The 21,000-nt window shown below is 43.0% G+C and overlaps 1 protein-coding gene across 1 annotated transcript in view; it reads right to left on the bottom strand.

Moving 5' to 3' along the window:
- Positions 1 to 20,441, bottom strand: part of FAM91A1 (family with sequence similarity 91 member A1) — a 36,933-nt gene extending 16,492 nt beyond the window's left edge. Inside the window, exons 1-15 of the mRNA XM_083516654.1 lie at positions 19,930 to 20,441; positions 15,936 to 16,020; positions 14,902 to 15,053; positions 13,360 to 13,417; positions 11,132 to 11,199; positions 9,292 to 9,405; positions 7,992 to 8,082; positions 7,460 to 7,522; positions 6,517 to 6,623; positions 6,232 to 6,270; positions 5,979 to 6,091; positions 4,983 to 5,101; positions 3,637 to 3,749; positions 3,259 to 3,345; positions 1,791 to 1,923 (exon numbers count right to left, since the gene is read on the bottom strand). Coding sequence (XP_083372780.1) covers positions 1,791 to 1,923; positions 3,259 to 3,345; positions 3,637 to 3,749; positions 4,983 to 5,101; positions 5,979 to 6,091; positions 6,232 to 6,270; positions 6,517 to 6,623; positions 7,460 to 7,522; positions 7,992 to 8,082; positions 9,292 to 9,405; positions 11,132 to 11,199; positions 13,360 to 13,417; positions 14,902 to 15,053; positions 15,936 to 16,020; positions 19,930 to 20,001 — 1,414 coding nt within the window. The 5' untranslated portion in view covers positions 20,002 to 20,441. The remainder of the gene's footprint in view (positions 1 to 1,790; positions 1,924 to 3,258; positions 3,346 to 3,636; positions 3,750 to 4,982; positions 5,102 to 5,978; positions 6,092 to 6,231; positions 6,271 to 6,516; positions 6,624 to 7,459; positions 7,523 to 7,991; positions 8,083 to 9,291; positions 9,406 to 11,131; positions 11,200 to 13,359; positions 13,418 to 14,901; positions 15,054 to 15,935; positions 16,021 to 19,929) is intronic.
- Positions 20,442 to 21,000: the final 559 nt, after the last annotated feature.

Here is a 21,000-nt window from a genome sequence, read left to right as displayed (position 1 = left end):
AGGCTTATTTAAGCAATTCATTATCTTAAGAGTATTAGTTCATGTCCTGTTCCCCCAACCCTCTCAAATGATCAAAAGACACTTTACCCACTGATAAGAGTGAATTGGTAGTGAAGAGTCCTCCACAATAACTGGGGTTCCTACTCTGTATCTTTTTTATTCTATGTATACTTTTAAATGCTGTTGCCTGGGAATCTGACAGTTTTTGATAGGACTCAACTGGATCTAAGTGACTGCACACACTGCTGAATGTTTTAAAGGGGTAAAAAAACTGACAGAGCAAGATAAATTCTTTCCCCATTAAAACAAAATTAACTCGAGAGATGTACAAACACACAAACTATGTTTGTTCAACCCTGCAGGAAAATGATGGTCACCGGGATTTATTAAGTCCGGAGGGGGCTGAGTGCTTATAGCTAAAGTGAATTACAGCTGCTGCATTCTCCCAAAATAACATGGCTCTGATTGGAAATCCCAAGAAATCCCAACGGTAGAAGAATGGCAGATGAAGATGTTGGACTTTTTGGAGCTAGCCGACCTGACTAGAAGAATCCGTGACCAGAAAGAAGAGGAATATCAAGAAGATTGGAAGAAATTTAAGGACTATTTAACTAAATATTGTAATAGAAATAATTAGAAGTCACTTGAAAGTACCAAACAGGTCTAGGATTAAAATACGACTCAATTGTAAGTAAGTTGGATTTAGAACAGTAAGAAAAGAGAAGAAGATAGTTAATTGCTGGAAACAATTTTAATTGAAGAATGATATTGGAGAGCTGTTATATGCAGAAACAATGAAATTCAGAAGGGAGGGATTCAAGGAAGTCAATTAACAATGTAAGATAAATTGGGTTTTTCAAGTGATATGTTTTTATTCTTTTGTTTTTCTTTCTTAGTATTGTAATGTGTTTTCTCTTGTGTGTTTTTTTTTCTTTTTTCTATGTTATATTTGTTATAATTGTGAAAAAATTAATGAATAAATAATAATAATAAAAATAATAACATGGCTCTGGCCAAAAAGATGGTGCAGGGCTGGTTCAAGATATTGTATCGCCCATGCAGTTAAAAGTGCATGAATTTTGCGATTTCTATCCCCGAGCAGCGTGCAATGACCTACAGATTACATGGGATACATATTGTCTCAAGTGACTTTCTGAGTTACTGGTGCATCTGGACCAAGAAAGAGAGGGAAATAGGGAGAAGGGAGAAAGTTGGAAGTTGCAAGGTGGAAAGCAAAGGGTCCAAAAGATGCTAGTTGTGCTCGTTGAATGTAACAGGGTAGAGGCAGGTTGCTATCATCTGATGGTGGGAATGAAAAAGAAATAAAGCACTTTTTCTTTCTTCCTCATGTGACTGCTATAACCAACATCTGGGATCTACTCTTAAAACTTTAATGCAAACACTATGTGCTTAGAACATTGATGCATAAATTAATGCATCTCTTTGGACAATGCTTTCCAATATGTTTACCCGCAAACACTAGAACTTGCTTAGGTTTATAAATAAGTCAGGTCGACTTTGTTTAATGAGATGACTTCTCAGTCGCCTAGATTCTTAACCGGCCTTATACAGAGTACATTTCTGACTACAGGGTCTATTGCAATGTTAATAGCTTGCCAAGATTGATGTTTAGCAGCCTAAAACAGCTAACAATGGACAATGGGACCTCTGTTCCCAAAGGGGTTATACTTATAAGTACACGTTTGGAGTACGTTTTCAAAGCTAGTGAAAGTGTGTCATTAGAGTAAAAAGTACAGAACACGTAAAATAAAAGCATGTCTTCACTGTACCATTATTGGGTTGTTCAGGCTGTGTAACTTGAGCCACTAGGTCCTTATTGTGCCTCAGAAACAGTATAGTGTTTCGCAGGGTAAGTGCGTGATCGAAGTATCTTTGTGCTTCGCCCTCTCCTGTGCTTTGAACCTAAATAAGGAAACAAACAACAAAATAGTACTTTGCATGAGCTGTTTGTGCAAATACTATTGACATAGAAAATTGAATTAAGATATGACAAAACATTCCTAACTCAACATTTATGACCGTGCAGCTGCTCTGATCCTCAAAAGAAAAGAAAAAATATTTACATGCCAAATGAATAAATGTGATTATATTTTCTAGTACTTGTGTGTTATCTTCACTGTTAAAAAAAAGGAAACTATGAATATAGTATTTTCAGTAGCTTTGGTAAACTATCTGTAGATCAGTTTTCGGTACATAATTATGTGTAGCTATACATTTGATGGAGGGACACAGGTGGCGCCGTGGGTTAAACCACAGAGCCTAGGACTTGCCAATGAGAAGGTCGGTGGTTCGAATCCCCACGATGGGGTGAGCTCCTGTTGCTCGGTCCCTGCTCCTGCCAACCTAGCAGTTCGAAAGCACATCAAAGTGCAAGTAGATAAATAGGTACCAGTCCGGCAGGAAGGTAAACGGCATTTCTGTGCACAGCTCTGGTTTGCCAGAAGCGGCTTAGTCATGCTGGCCACATGACCCGGAAACTGTACGCCGGCTCCCTCGGCCAATAAAGCGAGATGAGCGCCGAAACCCCAGAGTCGGTCATGACCGGACCTAATGGTCAGGGGTCCCTTTACCTTTATACATTTGATACCCTATACAGAGTTTAAATAAATGTTATGTGCAGGCCATAGCAGAAGGAAAACACCATTTGACAATGTAATCATACAAAGGGTAATGACTGAAGCTTCTTATCTATATTTCTTCAGTTTGAATGATCAGATGAGCCACAATTACTAAAAGCAAGAGGGTGGGAGGGAAGCAACGTTTTATGGGAGACTGCTCAGCAATGGGCTATGGGCTGGATCCAGCCCCTTAAGTGACTTATGTGGCTCCAGGCGAATTGACCAAGTTCAAACTTTCGCTCGTAAGAAAAAGGCGCTTCCAACATATAAGTTATTTTGAAGGTTAATGTTAAATGTCTCTTTCAAATCTGAATGCATTTGTGCTGTAACTGTGAAGCCTTTAATAAATAGAACGCCAGAAGCAGTTTAGTCATGCTGCCCACATGACCTGGAAAGCTGTCTGTGGACAAACGCTGGCTCCCTCGGCCTGAAAGCGAGAGGAGCGCCACACCCCATAGTCGCCTTGGACTGGACCCAACTGTCCAGAGGTCCTTTACCTTTTTACCAAAGCCTTTAATGCAAGATAGTACCAACTTAACTATATATAGCCTGACTGCTCATACAAAGGTTTTCTTGACTACCACCCTCCTTTAACAATAACAAACCAACTATTATTTACCTTTTCAAGTTCTACAAGGAAACTGTCCAGAGACTCATCTGACAACTTCCCAACTTCAAACATGGTGACTGCATGACTTTTCAAATTCTGCAAGGAAGGTAAAATTGCATAACCTTGAGTTCCGAATTATTATGAATCTATCCAGTATTCAATAAGCGTTCACAATGAAGATGTAGGAATACAGACTACACACCCCTTGCGTTCCCTTCCTGCAAGTCAGGACTCTTTTTTTATTATTATTTAAAAAAATGACTGTAGTTATCATTTTGACAAAGAACTTATCTAAAAACTTGTTTTTTAAAAAGTTTTTATCAAAAAAACTAAAGGAATATTTTAAAGAGTTTTAGCACTTAGATATTGAGAAGCTAAGAAACTTACCGGTGAGAGATTCCCCATCATTAAAAAGGCAGTGAGTGTTGAATCAAACAGGAAGGCTATGCGCTTCGTGTGCCCACTGGACAGACTCAAGCTGCTCACACTGGCAGTATCGGCTAAGGAAGCAAACACACACAGAGATTTGCCATCTTAAATGGTTTTGACAACAGTGCAACATCATGCTTCGTACATCATGCTAAGACTGTGGTTGCGCCTCACCTCTCCACTCCTTTAGCTGATGTGATGAGCTGAGGTAAGCCATGGTTTTGCTTAGCATGTCCTCCAAACTCAGGCCGGCAGTTCAGCTCTCCTGGGCAAACCATGAGTTGTAAACAGATAACCAAACTTGATTAAAGCCCATGGTTAGCTTGAAGAGTGCTGATCCATAAACCCAGGTTTGGATGAAACACTAAGCTTAGCTCAGCAGCAAAATGACCAAGGAAGAACAAAGCCAGCCTTGATCATATCCTCAGGAGATCAGGCCACTGTGTCTGTCACTGAGTCTGCCCTCCTCTTGAACCTTTGACACCTTGGCTTGCCCAGGGTCACTTGACGCCATCAGCTGACCTTCTCTTATTTAGCAGCAGGCTTGTGCTACATCTGCCAGTGTTCCCCCTCCAGCGACATCAGAACCGTCTGAGAAAAGTCTGAAGTGGTGCAATCCCCCTGGGTGCTATTGGCTAAACTGCTGTGATGTCACAGAGAGGCTTGCTAACCTAATGTCAGGCAACCGACTACTTATGAATGGAAAAAACCTCACCATCTCAAACTGAAGATCTGTTAACAACTCTGGTGACATTCAAACGGTACAGGGATTTTATTTATGCCGTGGGCTTTTGATGACATCATGCTGGGGCAGGTCACCTTTGATACCCCAGAACGGTTCACCAAAAACATCTGAAAAATGTTTGAAGCTTATGCACATAGCTAGGATATTTCCCTTCTGCAAAGCTTTAACCTACAAACGCACATCTTTTAACAGTGGAATAAAGTCGTACACCTCAAAATGATAAAAAGGTATCTCTATAAAAATCATCTACACCCTCATTGGTTCTTTTCCAAGCCAGCTTAGTGGCGCTTCCTTACTTGCATGTGAGACAGGGGGAATTCTCCCCACTTACGGATTTTCCTGCCTGCAGGGACAAGCCAAGTGGAAGTGGAGCCTTAAAGATTCTCCACATGCAGAGCAAGCTGCTTTTTCAAGCAAATGTTTTAACGTGTAGCCTAGCTCTAGCCCACGATTGCCACAGTAGTGAATGACAGGCACTGACCTATACAGAACATAAAAAGGAATGCGCTGCAATGCACACAAAATTATTAGATCGGCAACCACTTGCTCTATGACTCACCTGGATCATCTTGGCTGTTTGTGTCCGTATCTGTAGCAGATGATCCCGCTTCTTGCACAGGACTCCTGCTTTCTGAGCTCTCCCAGGACAGCAGCATCTTCTGTGGATCCAAAGTAGTTCTAAGAATGGGAACAAGGGTAATAAGAAGAGACCTGGTGGCTCAGACCAACAGCCTATCTAGTCCAGCTTCTTGTTTCCCTCAGAAGCCCAACCAGAAGCACCAGCAGAACATGAGTCTGTAAGTAAGAACATCCCTCTCTCAAGCCCTGGCAACTCTGATGCTGTGACCCTGGGAAGAAGCACTATTTGGAAGCAGGTTCTCCAGAGCGATCTCGGCCCTGAATGGGAAGCCTGGACTTTGAAAGTCATCTAATCTCCCTTGCTGTATTATATTGTATTGTTTAATTAGTGTTTTTATGGAGCAGTCAAGTAATTTCGTTGTCCCCGAAGGCGGCAATGACAATAAATATATTCTTATTCTTCTTATTCTTATTCTTAGGTTGTGGCCAGGTAAGTCCCCAGAATCTGAGCAAAGATAAAATGGTTCGAGTCACGGATCTCAGGCTTTATATTCCAGCTTTAATCAGTGAGGCTGTAAATTAATGTCACATGATTGTTTTATTAAGCTATTTTGACAAGGACCGGTGGCTTTTAGCTAATAATAAGCAAAGCTATTGAAAAGTTAAGGGCCACTGAATTCAATTGTATTTATTCCCAGTTGTGTATGTGCACACGGTTGTCCTGACTTTGTTAAATAGTACAACTCACAAGACACACCGATATTGAGGTCCTAACAATATGCACATCTATTGGGCACCACAAGGCTCAAGCAACAATGTGCTCTCCTAAACCCTAATTCCCAGCATGTTCGCAACTCCTGTCCCAGCGACATCTACGTTGGCTTGGTCATGTCTACAGAATGGAAGATGGCAGTATCCCCAAGGATGTGCTCTTTGGGAAGCTGGCTTCAGGCCTGTTGGCAGAACACATACTTACTTCAGCCTGTTTATTGATGGGACATTCCGCCATGATGCATGAAGATTGTCCAGATTTATTACTTGGCCCTTTTTGTGGGCAAACCCTAACCGGCAATACATGGAGACAGCATTCTAAAGTGAAGACAACATTTGCAAATCAGCACTTTGCATTCTTGTTTCACAATTTCAAAAGAGATAAAACATGTGTGCAACGAAGGGTTGCCCCACCTCCACACACACACACGCTTTAAGCAGCAACACAGGAGGCCTACCTTCACTAATGACAGATCTATCTCCAGGACATTTGCAAGCTGAAAGGATAGAAGGGAAAAGGTTACCGGTAATTCTCAAAAATCAAATCCAATGCGTTCATCTGCACAACCTTCTGCCACCTGCACAAGTGAGACATACGAGTGCTAAGCTTTAGGTACAGGTCCCAAGGAGTTAGCCAAGACATAATCCCTATCCCCCGTTATGTGGAGAGTGTGCATGAAGTTAATTTAGCATGTCTTTTAGCATGAAGCAGGGCACAGAGAAATGTTGAAACAATGACTTACCTCGGCCACGTTTGTGTGTTCATCTATTGAAACAAATATCTTGTACAACAAGGTTTCAAAATAGTCACCCTGCACTCTGTTCATAACAAAACCTTCAAGTGGGGGAACTGAAAAGAGAAGCCATGTTTAAGGTTGCGATTCAAGGATATAATTTAGTTGTATAAAAAGGGGTCCGGCCCTATCTTTGCTTATCAGCATTAAAATGTTTATTCCTGCATCTCTCTCTCAAAGGAATCTGACCTAGAGAACAGAGACTCACACCAAGCTAATGAGATACTTTGATCTTTCAAATGACATTTTACAAAACAGGAATTTTATGGTCCCGTACATCTGTGGTCTAAACCACAGAGCCTAGGGCTTGCTGATCAGAAGGTCGGCAATTCAAATCCCCGTGACAGGGTGAGCTCCCGTTGCTCAGCCCCTGCTCCTGCCAACCTAGCAGTTCGAAAGCACGTAAAGTGCAAGTAGATAGAGAGGTACCACTCCGGCGGGAAGGTAAACAGCGTTTCTGTGTGCTGCTCTGGTTCGCCAGAAGCAGCTTAGTTATGCTGGCCATATGACCTGGAAGCTGTCTGCAGACAAACGGTGGCTCCCTCGGCCAGTAAAGCAAAACGAGCGCCGCAACCCTAGAGTCGTCCGTGACTGGACTTAACGGCCGTCTCTTTACCTTTACATCTACTAGACATGTCACACTTTAAATCCCTTTTAACCACCAAGGTCTACATCTGAGGTACCTACAAAAGTGCTGCCATTCAATCTTATTTTGCATTTTTGTTGTGGCAAAACAAATAGAAATTTGTACTTTTAACCATCACAACCCTCATCTTACACATAGTCCCATTTTAATCCACACTCCAACTCCTCCTTTGTCACAACTTTGCTATTCAATCCACTCCTGAACATATAGCACCCTTTGTTCTGAAAGTAGTGAGTCCACACTTACCTGCTATACAACTGTCATCTGATATTGGTACATCAAGGTAAATAAAGCCTTTATTATATAAGCCTACAGAAAGAAAAACAATGTCACTATACAAAAAACACAAAAACCCCATCAAACTTAACATTATACCATTACGCATAGAGAGCACTATAGAAGCTAAGCATGTGCCACAAAACTGCATGAGGAGCACTCATGACATGTGTTATACAGGTAACTCGCAATTTATGTGCATTTAACTAACATGATCGCAGCTTTGCACGGGTGGGAGGAAGTAAAAAATGTTCAGGGCTCGAGAGAAGTTACACTGGTCAGGATTCAGGCAACTTATGAAACTACTCCCAATTCCACATGACAAAACTGCTTTTGAAATTTTGTGATACAGCATAGCATAGTTCTAGTAACAAAAAGCAAAAATTTCACTGCTTTAGTGTGAATCCCTTGCAAAAGTTGCTTGGATTCTAGCCACGGTCGGAAGTATAACCTCAGGCATATCTTATTACTCTTCTGTTTAACAAAACAAAGCAAAACTCACTGTGAACTATATTGTAATCCAGAGATCCAGCAAGCTGAGGACCTGAATCGATGATCTTATCGATAGCAGATTTTTCAGAGGTAGTGCAAATCTAGAGAGAAAAGTACATATTAAATCACACATTTGGAGTAACTGACAGGTCTTTATTATTCCATGCAGCTTTCAAACTTTGAAAAGTTGGACAATGATGAAGTACAACAACTACACAGAGAGCTAGTTTGGTAGGTTAATCAAGCGGCAATTAAGTACCAGAATAAACTTTTTGATAGATGACCCACCCCTGAAAAATATCAGAGAGCTAGAATTCAGGGTTAGCCAATGTCTGGAAGCAGGAGGAGGACTGACAAAAATGAAATACTTCTTCTGTAATACATAATTATGGTATTCACTCCCATGTGATGTGGTTACAGCTTCTAACTTAGGTTGCTTTTAAAAATTCATATACTATGGATCTATAAATGGTCTTCAGCCATGAGAACTAAACAGAACCATCATATGAGTCGCCAGACAAGCACTGTTTGCTTGATAGTGATGTAGGTTTGCACCTGCAGGCAGCTGTTAAAATGGAATTATGTGTCATTTTCCACAAACACTTAAGGAGTCCTACTTGGCCTTATGTTGGATGCTGTTTTGACTGGTACAGCTAGCATCACAGACTGAAAATGTAAGGCAACTTGACCCATGTTCTGTAAATACTGTAGGTGCTGTATCTGCAAAGTAACTGTGTGAAATACCTTTGATGCAAGAACTTTTTGGAATAGTGGCAGTAAGTATTTACACATTCCTGATTTAGAGGGTGAAGCAAAAGTATATAACTTGCAATGGGATCCTAAACAAATTTACTCAGAAATAATTTCCGCTGCCCTGGAAAAGACCCTGATGTTGGGAAAGATGGAGGGCACAAGGAGAAGGGGACGGCAGAGGATGAGATGGCTGGACAGTGTTCTCGAAGCTACCAGCATGAGTTTGACCAAACTGCGGGAGGCAGTGGAAGACAGGAGTGCCTGGCATGCTCTGGTCCATGGGGTCACAAAGAGTCGGACATGACTAAATGACAACAATTTCCGCTGTCATAGAATCATAGAGTTGGAAGAGACCACAAGGGCCATCGAGTCCAACCCCCTGCCAAGCAGGAAACACCATCAGAGCACTCCTGACATATGGTTGTCAAGCCTCTGCTTAAAGACCTCCAAAGAAGGAGACTGTGTTCAAATGGATTTACTCCCAGGTAATTGTGTACAGGATTTCTGCCTGACATTTATGCAGACTGATTCATTTTTGGATTTTTGTGTGAAGATACCTTTATGTCGTCCTCTGTGATGTAACCAGCTTGTACCACCCACCATGGCTCTATTGCAATCTCAACTGGCTTCGTGGGTAGCAGATCACGGGCAGTTTTCCTTCTGAAGAATTTCTGAAGGGGTACAGTCCATTCGTGAGAGACAACAAGGAAGTAACCATATTATTATAAAGCAGAAGTAACTAACAAATGCTCATATTTCTGGATATGGCACACTCAGGTCTTTAACCCTCTCAAACAACGTACTATAACAAGGATGGGGAGGGGAACTGTGCCACTTTTCATCATTAATCCTGAGAAACAGGTTGTGCAATAAATTTACAGACTCTTTCAGTGCTTTTTTATAAAAAAATATGCAGGATAAAATTAAGACTTAGATTCTAGAAATATGTTTCAGTTCTGTTTTTTGCTTGTATTTCTCTCTCTCTCTCTCTCACACACACACACTCACACACTCCAAGGGGAGGGGAAAGTTTTTTTTTTTTTAAAAAAAACAGTTATTTGCATTTCTGCAATATCAAGGTTAAGCTCACATAATGCACTCTAGGGTAAGGATGCCACGACTGATGACACAACTCTAGACATGTAATGGATGCCAGGCACTCAGTTATCGCTGTTTACAATGCCAGCTCTAAGCAGCTGCACATAAATCTCTGGACACAATTCATGGATTTGCTTTTGCTCTATAAAGACCTCAATGCCCTTAGATTAACATTTCTAGCGGGTTGTTTTCTTCCGCTATGTTTCATCATATCCTGCAAACTCAGGTGAGAACAGTTTGCTATATACTATCCATGTATCCAGCACACAGAACAGGGATACACTGAATGAGATGAGATGACAGCTTGGCATTGATAATTTACAAAAGCCTGCAGAACATCCATTTAATGACGAAGATGAAGAAGAAGAGGAGGAGGAGGAGGACTTTGGACTTGATATCCCACCTTTCACTCCCCTTAAGGAGTCTCAAAGCGGCTAACAATCTCTTTTCCCTTCCTCCCCCACAACAAACACTCTGTGAGGTGAGTGGGGCTGAGAGATTTCAGAGAAGTGTGACTAGCCCAAGGTCACCCAGCAGCTGCATGTGGAGGAGCGGAGACGCGAACCCGGCTCCCCAGAGTCCACCGCTCTTAATCACTACACCACGCTGGCTCTCTGGTAACATTCAGATCGAATTACTGCAATATGTTATACATGCCTTTTAAGACTGCTTGAAAACTGCAGTTAGCTCAGAATACAGCAGCTTTTGCCAGTCCCAATTCAACTGGTTCCTTTCAGAGCACAGCTCAAAAGTGCTAATGCTAAATCAGGGATGGGGAATCTGTGGCTCCATAGATGATGCTGGACACCAGCTCCCATCATCCCTGACCTTTTGCCACATGAACTGGAGCTAATGGGAGTTTGAGTCCAATGACATCTGGAGGAACAAAGGCTGGCTTTTTCCCGCCTGCATTTCCTGTGTACTCATCTCTTCAACAGAGGCTCTTCTTTGGGCTCTCCCAGCTTCTGAAGCAAAGATGTGCATATTTATGATGCATAACCTCCGGCACCCGGAAATAACATCTTTTATACACTGTGTACCATTTTCTATTACAGAGAATGTTAAGCTTGAGACTAAGGCAATCCAGAAGGGTTTTTGGAGATCAGTGGCACAAACGACCCATTATGCCAAATTACGAAGATTATGGAAGGTGCCACTGGGTTTTGCTCCCCTCAGTATACGACTAGTTAATTTTTCTGCTAGGGCTGCAACCGACACTTTGGACAACCAAACTTGGTCCAAATACTAGATCACATAGAAGAGAGGAGGGAGAGAGGGAGGGGAACCGTGAACACCTACTTTGGATGATCTACACTGGTTCATTAGGTCAATGTACTGGTTTCTTCCTATGCCAAGAAGTCTCAGGCCTGAGGGGAAAAGGAAGTTTTTAAGTCCCTCAAAACAGAGTTATACTTATAAAACTATTCTGAGCCAAAGGAACATTATTGCATAATACTGCTTTCATATGTTGCTTTGCAGACAAACAGCAGAATTTTCAGAAAGGCTGGTAGATGCACCATCTGTGAGAAGATGAATTTGAAGCCTGCCATTTGCTATTCAATAGGATATACTCATCCAGGCAGGCACAAGAGACAGGGCCTATTACGTGGTGGCCCCCAGATTATGGTCCTCCCCTTTAATATCCACACCACAGATTTTTAAAAAGGTTTTAAAACATGACCTTTTTCAAAGCATCTTTTCTTAAATCAGTTATTTTTTTCTTCCAATTGGTTTTTAACTGGCCTTTTTAATAACTCTATTGCACTTCTATAGTACTGTGAGTCATCTTGGCTGTGTTACGCCCCCCAATCGGGCATTTAAATGATTTTATAAAGAAAAATATACATCTAAATAATTTTCATGTATTTTCTACAAGCATGCATATTGTCCTGAGCTATCCTCTTATCACACATTTGTATCATACAGTTTTAGCCTTAATTTCATCCTTGACTGGAAAGATGCCATGAAATTCCATCCAAAGCACCCTCACAAATGGAAACATTAGATGATTAACTGGAAACATAAACTGCTTCCTCTTAAGCCCTATGCAGCCCAGAGATTTCAGACAATGCATGCCCTTGTTACCGTTTTTATCAAAGGCAACCCATAATCTTAGGGGCCTATGGCAAGATATGCCAGGATGAGCAGCTTAGGATGCAGAGGTCGCCAGCTCAGTAATGCTCAGCTGGCATAAAGTCCCCAGCCCCAGAAAAGCAGCATGAACTTGCTCATCCTGGCTCAGCCTGAGTCGAGGCTAGTGTAGGCCCTAAAAAAGGAAGGTGTTATGGGGGCATGGTGGAGGCAGGATGGGGTGCAGTGGGGGACTTAAGATGGACTCTGACTCTGTGCAACTCAACCTTGTGTTCTGGCAAAAAGGGTAAGGGACCCCTGACCATTAGGTCCACTCGTGGCCGACTCTGGGGTTGCGGCGCTCATCTCGCTTTATTGGCCGAAGGAGCCGGCGTACAGCTTCCAGGTCATGACTAAGCCGCTTCTGTCAAACCAGAGCAGCACACGGAAACGCTGTTTACCTTCCCGCCAGAGTGGTACCTACTTATCTACTTGCACTTTGAAGTGCTTTCAAACTGCTAGGTTGGCAGGAGCAGGGACCGAGCAACGGGAGCTCACCCCATCACGGGGATTCTAACCGCCGACCTTTGGATCATCAAGCCCTAGGCTCTGTGGTTTAACCCACAGCGCCACCCGCATCCCTAACAAAAAAAGGCAAAAAGGGTAGTGTAAATCAAATACTATTTTAAAGTCTTGTTCTTCCTCTGACAGACTTGGGCCAGCTCAGCCAGCAGCGGTCTTCCTCTTGAATGGCAGGTGGATCTGGCGTAACTTAACGTCAGCTTGTTTAATGCGTCTTGTGTATAGGATCGCTCTCTTAGCAGTTGTATTGGAACTGTGGGCTTTAGATCTGCATTTGGTGCAGCGAGAAGGGGTTATTTATGTCACCATTTGGTCTGCCTCTGTAATAACAGTGTCAAAAGTGACAACTGGAAGATGGGTAGCCTCAGAAGTGAGCAACTCATCAGAAGTTATCACTGTCTCCCTCCTGTAGCTGAAAGACCAGCAATTCAGAAAACCAAGTTAATGGGAAGGATAAAGACATAATATACACACTGGTTCATTTACTCCCAAGAATTACTGTGCCAACAGCTATCTCTGTTAAAGCTAATGTGCTGCACTGCTAAATGGGTAAAGTGGAACGATTTTAAGTTATGTAAATGCAATTCTTATGGCCTATTGCTGAGGCAACAAGTAATTATTAGAAAAGCACATGCTTAACTTGTGGGTTAGTGTTTTATTTCCATAACTGGTTTGGAGTATTTTTTTTTTCATCAGTATCTTTTTTTGTTCTCTTTTCAAACATCAGGCATGTAATCCCCACAATTAAACAAACGTTACAACTTCAAAAAGGAATTGTCATGCAGCTGTGCTTTTAAAACTAGACTTCCTTAAAACAGGTTTTCCAAATGGAAATTTGTTTAGCTTGTGGAAACAGAATGAAATCTTATACTTACAGTCTGCAGCAGTAAAGTTGGGCAAACAATCGTAGCTTTTTTCACTGTTCATTATATCCTTTACAAAGGAAAAGGAAAAGTTGCAGTGTCAGCTTGACTCACTGTACTTCTTCATTTCACAACTGTGCACTGATGCTACATCAGTAAATATTTGAAAACTACTTTGCACCCAAACCCCAGTTTATGGAGGCTTTGTGTTTCTCCATTAGCTTGTTTGTTTGGTTTGTTTGCTTGCTTGCTTGCTTGCTGGGGAGGGGAAAGGAGAGGAAATGGAAGTCCATTGGATGTAACCTAGTGAAAACAAAATTCTAACTCAAGGACCTAAAATAAGATGCACAAAATGAAGTAGATTTTAGGAAAAACTACAACCAGATCTAGATATGCACAGAGTGTGTGCTATTCATTTCAACTGAGAAAAATGATGTGAACAAAACAGTAATGCATTTCCGGGCTTCCCTCACCAAAATACATTTGGAGACGGGAGCGGGAGCAAAGAGAGTGAAAAATGGGGGTGGAATTGTAGTGCTCCATTTCTACAATGGCACAGGTCCCATGCTCAGAACAGATTGCTGGATTGAGGCACAGGAGGCATGTGAACCTCACGATCCTCACACCACTGATTTTGGAGCTGCCCTGCATAAATTTCAACGGATCTCTACCGGTGTTCCAAGGACATAGTGTACATAGGTTTTCCCTTTTCTATTTCACCTTTGCAAACACCTTGGGAGGGCTTGCCCAAAGTCACCCAGTAAACTTCATGGGTGAATATGAAAACATGTACCCATTATGCACCAGCTCTGGGATTATCCCAGTTTGGTGATTATGGTAGATATACTGTAGCCAAGACATTAGATGCTACAGGAACAGCCATCACCAGCAACAGAAAGAGACAGGACTAATGGATTATTCTCTTCTGTGGTATCTTTAAAGGTCTTTAGGGTAATCCTAGACCCAGTCACCTTGCAGTGTAGCAAAAGGTTGTAATGGAAATGCATTTGAAGAATGGCAGACCAAGAATAAATCACCTCCCTGAGCTCACTGAAGGAAGGACTGGAGATAATAAATATAACAGCAGCTCCACTTGCTCCATGCAAAATGCTGCTTTAGCAATACCAGTAACCAAGTGTGCTCTACTGCAGTCCAAGGATGGAGGCAAAGATGGCCTATTTTTGTGGAATTCAGTGGCAAAACTCTCACTAGAAGCAGCAGGGCACAAACTACACATTACCAGCAATTATCAATCAAATCTGCACCACGATACACATTGTTTCTCCCATATGTTGAGAGGTGACTCAAGCGCTGTTTGCTGCTTTCTCTGAATACAAGTTTGCAAGCTCCTTCATCAGAGTAATTTGGCTGCAAGCCCAAAATGCCACTGCAAATGGTGACTGCATTTCCTGCCGCTGATTACCAACAGCAGCCTGGCAAAAAGCTAACAATAATGGGCATGTGACTCCAGCTGGCGGGCATCATGTTACGCTGAAACGCCACAAACTCCTGGGACACACAAAATGCCTTGTTTAAGCATTTATCTAAACTCACCTCCATTATTCCTGTGTAATACGAAAAGGGGGTTATCCTCAAGCCTTTCACCATGATGTCAGACAAGTGGTATGGGTATAACATGAGGTGCTCTCTACTGTATTTCAACAGTTCCTCGTAGTATCTGCGCTCATCTTTTTTGACATGCTTGACTGGGAGAGTAAAGAAGGGTCAGCAGGTTGTAACAACAGTCTCCACAAATCAGTTAGAACTTGGGACAGGTTCCAGAGCAAAGCTGAAACTCCATTTGCGCAGAGATTTGGAGCATGCTCTGTGTAGCCACACAGAAGGGGTGGGGGGAGAGAACGCAAAGAGAGGAAACTATTCAAGTATGCTGCACTTCATGGCACACAAAAGAAAGGACATCCTATGCCACATACTATTCCTATTGCAAATGCAATATCATTATTTGGCACCGAGTTAGTTCCCAACAATCCAGTCTGAAAAAGAAGGCAGGCAACTAGCAAAGCTCTTGAAGTACAGTGGTACCTCGGGTTAAGTACTTAATTCATTCCGGAGGTCCATTCTTAACCTGAAACTGTTCTTAACCTGAAGCACCACTTTAGCTAATGGGGCCTCCCACTGCTGCCGCACGATTTCTGTTCTCATCCTGAAGCAAAGTTCTTCACCCGAGGTACTATTTCTGGGCTAGCGGAGTCTGTAACCTGAAGCGTATGTAACCTGAAATGTATGTAACCCGAGGTACCACTGTATGTCCATTTTGGAATAAAGAACTTGGAATAAGCTCGTATGGGGCTGCTGGGCAGTCTGTGGCATGGGGAATGGTCCTATGCAATCTTCCAGACACTTCCTGAAGCTGCCCTGTTCATCCATCTCATCGGTGTCCCCCTTTCCCCTGCTAATTTCCTTCTTATTTTTCTTGGCACTTTAAAGTGTTTATTAATACAATTAATACAAAAATGATCAGTAGTGGTAGTACAATTTTACTGAGGACAGGTTTCTCTGATGTAGCTGTTACATATGACAATATCTGTTTTCAAATGCCCTTTCCCCCACTCTGTTTCTCTACTCACCTAAGTTATTTCGGTACCGTAGCTGATTGCGAATACTATAGAGCACAACCTGCTTTTCATAGTCTCGCTGTGAGTTTCCAAGCCCCTACGAGACAAAGCATAGAAATTTAATGAAATGAGTAAGGGAGCAATCCTGTACACAAGAAGCTGGTGTAGAACAGACTGGTGTAATTTAACGTGGTGTAAAGTTACACCAGATCCACACTCCATTCAGCAGTGAGGCTATCGCTGGCTGAGTCAACCTAAGCCTGACAGAGAAAAAATAAGCCTTTAAACTAGTGTTTAGAGTTGTACCACCATTTCTACCATCTTAACTTATGCCAAGTCACATGACAGAGTTGCACAGGCTTAGGATCTTCTCTTTCTGGTCCCACACACAGAACATTCCTTTTCCAGGGTTTACACTGGATTAAGATCTGCTGGGCTTGGCTCAGGTAGTTGAGGCCTGGCTGAGCCAGGATCAGCTCACATACCTACATCTGAGCCAAGGATGAGGGAGTTAAGCCAGCTCAGCTGCAGATGTGCTGGGTCCTAACCTCCTCATCCTAGTCGATCTTGAGTGCTGGACCAGTTGTTGATCCTCAGCCCAATAGATAAATTTACAGCTCAGGCTTTCTGAAAGTTGAACTATAAGATTACCCTTCAAGAGTTTTATCAAGCAACTTGGCTTAGACCAACAACTAAGTGTTAGATGAATCATCTGACCTATACACATAAAAGTGGTGCTTTTGTAGTTCTATGGATAATTAACCAATACAAATCAATACAAAGCTCCTGCAAGAAACTAGGAAGTACATTAGCCTTGTAAATAAGCCCACAAAAAGTGATCAGCCTGGAAAAAGAATATACTAGCCTGCCGGGGACTGGCAAACGAGACACATCGAGGGGACCACCCCACCACCAGATTTGTGCAGGTGCCTATGGCCTTAATACACCATCATTTCCCTAATGCAGGATTAGAGAACCTGTGGCCCTCCAGATATTACTGGACTACAACACCAATCATCCCTGACCAATGGCCACACTGGTTGGGACTGATGGGAGTTGGGGTCGAGCAACACCTGGAGAGCTACAGCTTCCTCATTCCTACCCCAATGTGAGATGGGAAGAGCTCTGCTTTGCCCTCACGTAATCAGTGCTTGAACTTTCCACACCACTGCTTTTTCCTTTTGTATTGTGCATGTAAGATTGTGAGTATCTGGTCAGATTGCCTCGTATTTTAATCTCAATACAGCATATCAAACATTTCAGGCAAACTACAAGTGGTAGATAACAATGTTTTCCTATGTGTGGCTTTTGAGGGAGGTCAGAGGCATCCTGTAGATCAGTGGAAGATCCCATGTTTAGCAGAAATAAGGTCACATGTTCAGCCACTGGCATCAGAAGTTAAAAACACCTCCAGCAAGAAGGCCAGGGAAAATTTGGGAAACCGCTGCCGGTCAATCAAAAGGAAAACACAGAGCCGGATGTGCTAAGGCTCTATATCACAAGACAACTTCATATGTTCATATGCCGCTTATTCTCATAAAAACCAGCGTAAAGCAATTTGAGTGTTGCCGTAGACACGCATCTTCAATTCTTCACTTTCTATGGGTGTTCACTAGCCTACGTCACAGGACATTCCTGAAGAAAAAAAGTGTGCCCCCCGATCTCTCTGGAGGAAAGCTTGGATTAAAATAAACAGGTACAACAGAACAATAGCATTAGACTACAGCAGGGTGCAGACTTCAGAACCTTGGTATTCAACTAAGTAACTCAGATCAGACCAACTGAAATTAATGGACCTAACTCAGTAACGGTCATTAATTTCAATGCGTTTACTTTGAATAAAACTTTAAAAAATGCTCAAAATCCTATGTCAACCAACTGGGGTCAGCTACAGGGGGGGACCTGAACATGCACTAAAAATCAAGGAACAGGGTGTCCCTCAGCACACACCAGAAATTTGCTTTTAGCATTTGAATGGAGTTCACTGCACTTTCACACAAAAATCCACTTCTACCTTTCCTCTCCAAGGTTTCTTCACTTCAGCAACCTAATTTAGAGCCTTGTTGCTGCAAATGCTTTAAAAAATGAATGGAAAATTCCATATTGGGATGGTTCCCATATATTACCTAGATAAATAGAAGTAATATCAGACCTCCAAGCCACACATGCTTACTTAGGGAGGGGCTATGTCACAGATAGTTGAAGCCTTGGCAATGCATCCACTGATTCAATTATTTGACAATGTCTCCGCTAAGTTTTCCTTCTTATGTGACTGATGTATGCATGTACTGTTATACACTACAGGTTTACCTGAAGTTGATCAATGCCATTTTATTACAATACCAATGAAATGTTCTACAAAAAAGGATGAAAGGAAACACTTTCAGATCTACTGCAAAATATCTACTAGTGCTGTAGATCCTCATCTACCTTCTGTTAAGCCCATGTTCAAATTAACCATAACATGCATACAACTGCCTGCAGGAAAAATGTGGTTGGCTGGCCCTGAAAAGTTGCAGAAGTTTGAGCAGGTGAGGGTGGGCCAAAGTTCAACAAGCTTGACAACAAACATTGACTTGGCAGTACCTGTCCTAATACTGGGGAAGAGGAGAAAATGGTGAAGAAAAGTTAGCATTTTAGTCTTATTGGGTTGTTTTATTTACTGCATTTTGTGGCACATCTAACATTATGAATGTATATTAGATACAGATGTACAGGGGCCAACTTGAATAAATACTGGGGGGAGGCCAGATAAGTCTTGCCACGCATAAATATTTTATCGTGGGGGTCGAAGCCCCCGCAGCCCCTAGAAGTTGGCTCCTATTGCAATGTTGCATCCACATGAAAGACAGTAGTGCAGAGATGATTTTAGCTAACTAACAAATGAACAAACAAGTACCTGGGAGGAAAAAGTTTCTACACACCAGGTGTGAAAAGGGTAATTTGAAGTAGATCAGCCCGCTCCCCATTCCCCCAATTTCAATGCTGAAATGAATTAAATGTTGGGGTAACTAGCAATGGACTTAGAATCACAGGAGCTGGAAGGTTCCACAAGGGTCATCTAATCCAACCCCCTGCAATGCAGGAACTCAACTAAATCATACATGACAGATGGCCATCCAATCTCTGCTTAAAAAACCTCCAAGGAAGCAGAACCTACCACCTCACCTTGTTCCACTGTCCAAAAGTCCCCACCCTGATGTTTAGTAGGAATTCCTTTGCTTGTACAGTGGTACCTCGGGTTACATACGCTTCAGGTTAAATACGCTTCAGGTTACAGACTCCGCTAACCCAGAAATAGTGCTTCAGGTTAAGAACTTTGCTTCAGGATAAGAACAGAAATCGCGCAGCAGCGGTACAGTGGTACCTCGGGTTAAGTACGTAATTCGTTCCGGAGGTCCGTACTTAACCTGAAACTGTTCTTAACCTGAAGCACCACTTCAGCTAATGGGGCCTCCTGCTGCCGCTGCTGCATGATTTCTGTTCTCATCCTGAAGCAAAGTTCTTAACCCGAGGTGCTATTTCTGGGTTAGTGGAGTCTGTAACCTGAAGCGTCTGTAACCCAAGGTGCCACTGTAACATGAAACCCACTAGCCTCGGGAGCAGAAGAGAGCTGGGTTCAGGTTCTGCTGCTCAAAACATAAAAAACCCGAATGGGCTTAGCAGGGGGCTCAAGCGTTCGCCGTTGGCGGAACCTCGGACTTTTTAGCAAAGCACGAAAACGGAGCCTGAGGAGCCTGAAGTCACCTATCCGACCCCGCTTTTACTGGAGAGCAGACCCACTGAAATCAATGGGCTTGTCCCAAGTTGGGTCCATTGCCCGCCCCGTATCGCTCAGAAGCGAGATCCCACGGAGTTCCTGCTACCCAGAAGGGGAAGTGAAAGTGGTGGCGGAGGTCTCTGCCGATGGCCATTGGCGGGGTACGGCAAGCCAAAGGGGTCAGTTATAACAGGGAGAGCGCTAAGAACCGCTTTTCTACAGGTGCCGGGAGGGGTCAGTCCGTACCTGCTTGACGCTGGCGGGGAGGCGGGCCCAGGGGTAGTTGTGGCGAATGTGGAACTCCACGTCCACATTCATGGCAGGCTCCCCCGGGTGGGGTGGGAAGGGTCGGGGGCGGCGGTTGGCGGCGCCCCCCGCCCCTCACACAGCCTCAGCCCCCGGTCCTTGAGGAGCGACGCGGCGGCGGCCCAAAGCTGGACCTTCGCTCAACCCGCTCTCTCGCCTCTCCTCCTCCTCCCTCTCGTCTCCTCACAGCGCGCTTCCGCGTTACGGGCTCCGGGAGCCCCGCCCCTCCGCGCGACGTCGCTTCCGGTCCCCGCGGGCGGGAGGAGCCTCGGAGAGCCGAGGGAGTAGAACGCGCCTAAGAACCAATGGGATCGTCCTCTCCTCCTCCACCCTCTCCCTCCTTTCTAAATCAGTACGCCAGAAATGTGAGGGCAGGGCTGGGGGTTTTTAAAGCCGCGGACGCTCGACGTCACGGGCGCGTCGCTTTTGCGTCTCCGCTGCAGGCCGCTGTGAAACTACAAGCCCCATGGTGCTTTGCGGGAAACGGCCTTTTTTTCGTTGTGACGTAACAGTTGGCCGCGTGGCTGAAGGGTTCGCCTGAGGGAACAAGGCCGCTTTATTTGTTTGTTTATTATTATTTATTGAATTTGTATACCGTCCTTCGTTTCAGTTGCATATATTTTTAAAGAAAGAACTGGAACCACATTAAAACATCAAATAAAACAAACCAGAATAAAGCAGTACTGAAGAAAATAAAATATAAATTTAATAATAATAATGATGATGATGATGATGATGATGATAATAATAATAATAATAATAATAATAATAATAATAATAATAATAATAATAATAATAATAATATATTATTATTATTATTATTATTACCCCGCCCATCTGGCTGGGTTTCCCCAGCCACTCTGGGCGGCTTCCATAGAAACCAAAAATACAGTAAAATAATGTTATTGAAGCAGCATAGTTAACCGGAAACTAAAATATTATTTTAAAGGTGTTTTTCTCACCTCCCCCCCATTGCTTTCCCTGGGGTTATTTCTGCATTGTATCATAGAA

Source organism: Podarcis liolepis (assembly GCF_965112155.1).
Source record: "Podarcis liolepis genome assembly, chromosome: 8".
NCBI classification, from domain to species: domain Eukaryota; kingdom Metazoa; phylum Chordata; class Lepidosauria; order Squamata; family Lacertidae; genus Podarcis; species Podarcis liolepis.
This window is presented reverse-complemented; position numbering and strand designations above follow the sequence as displayed.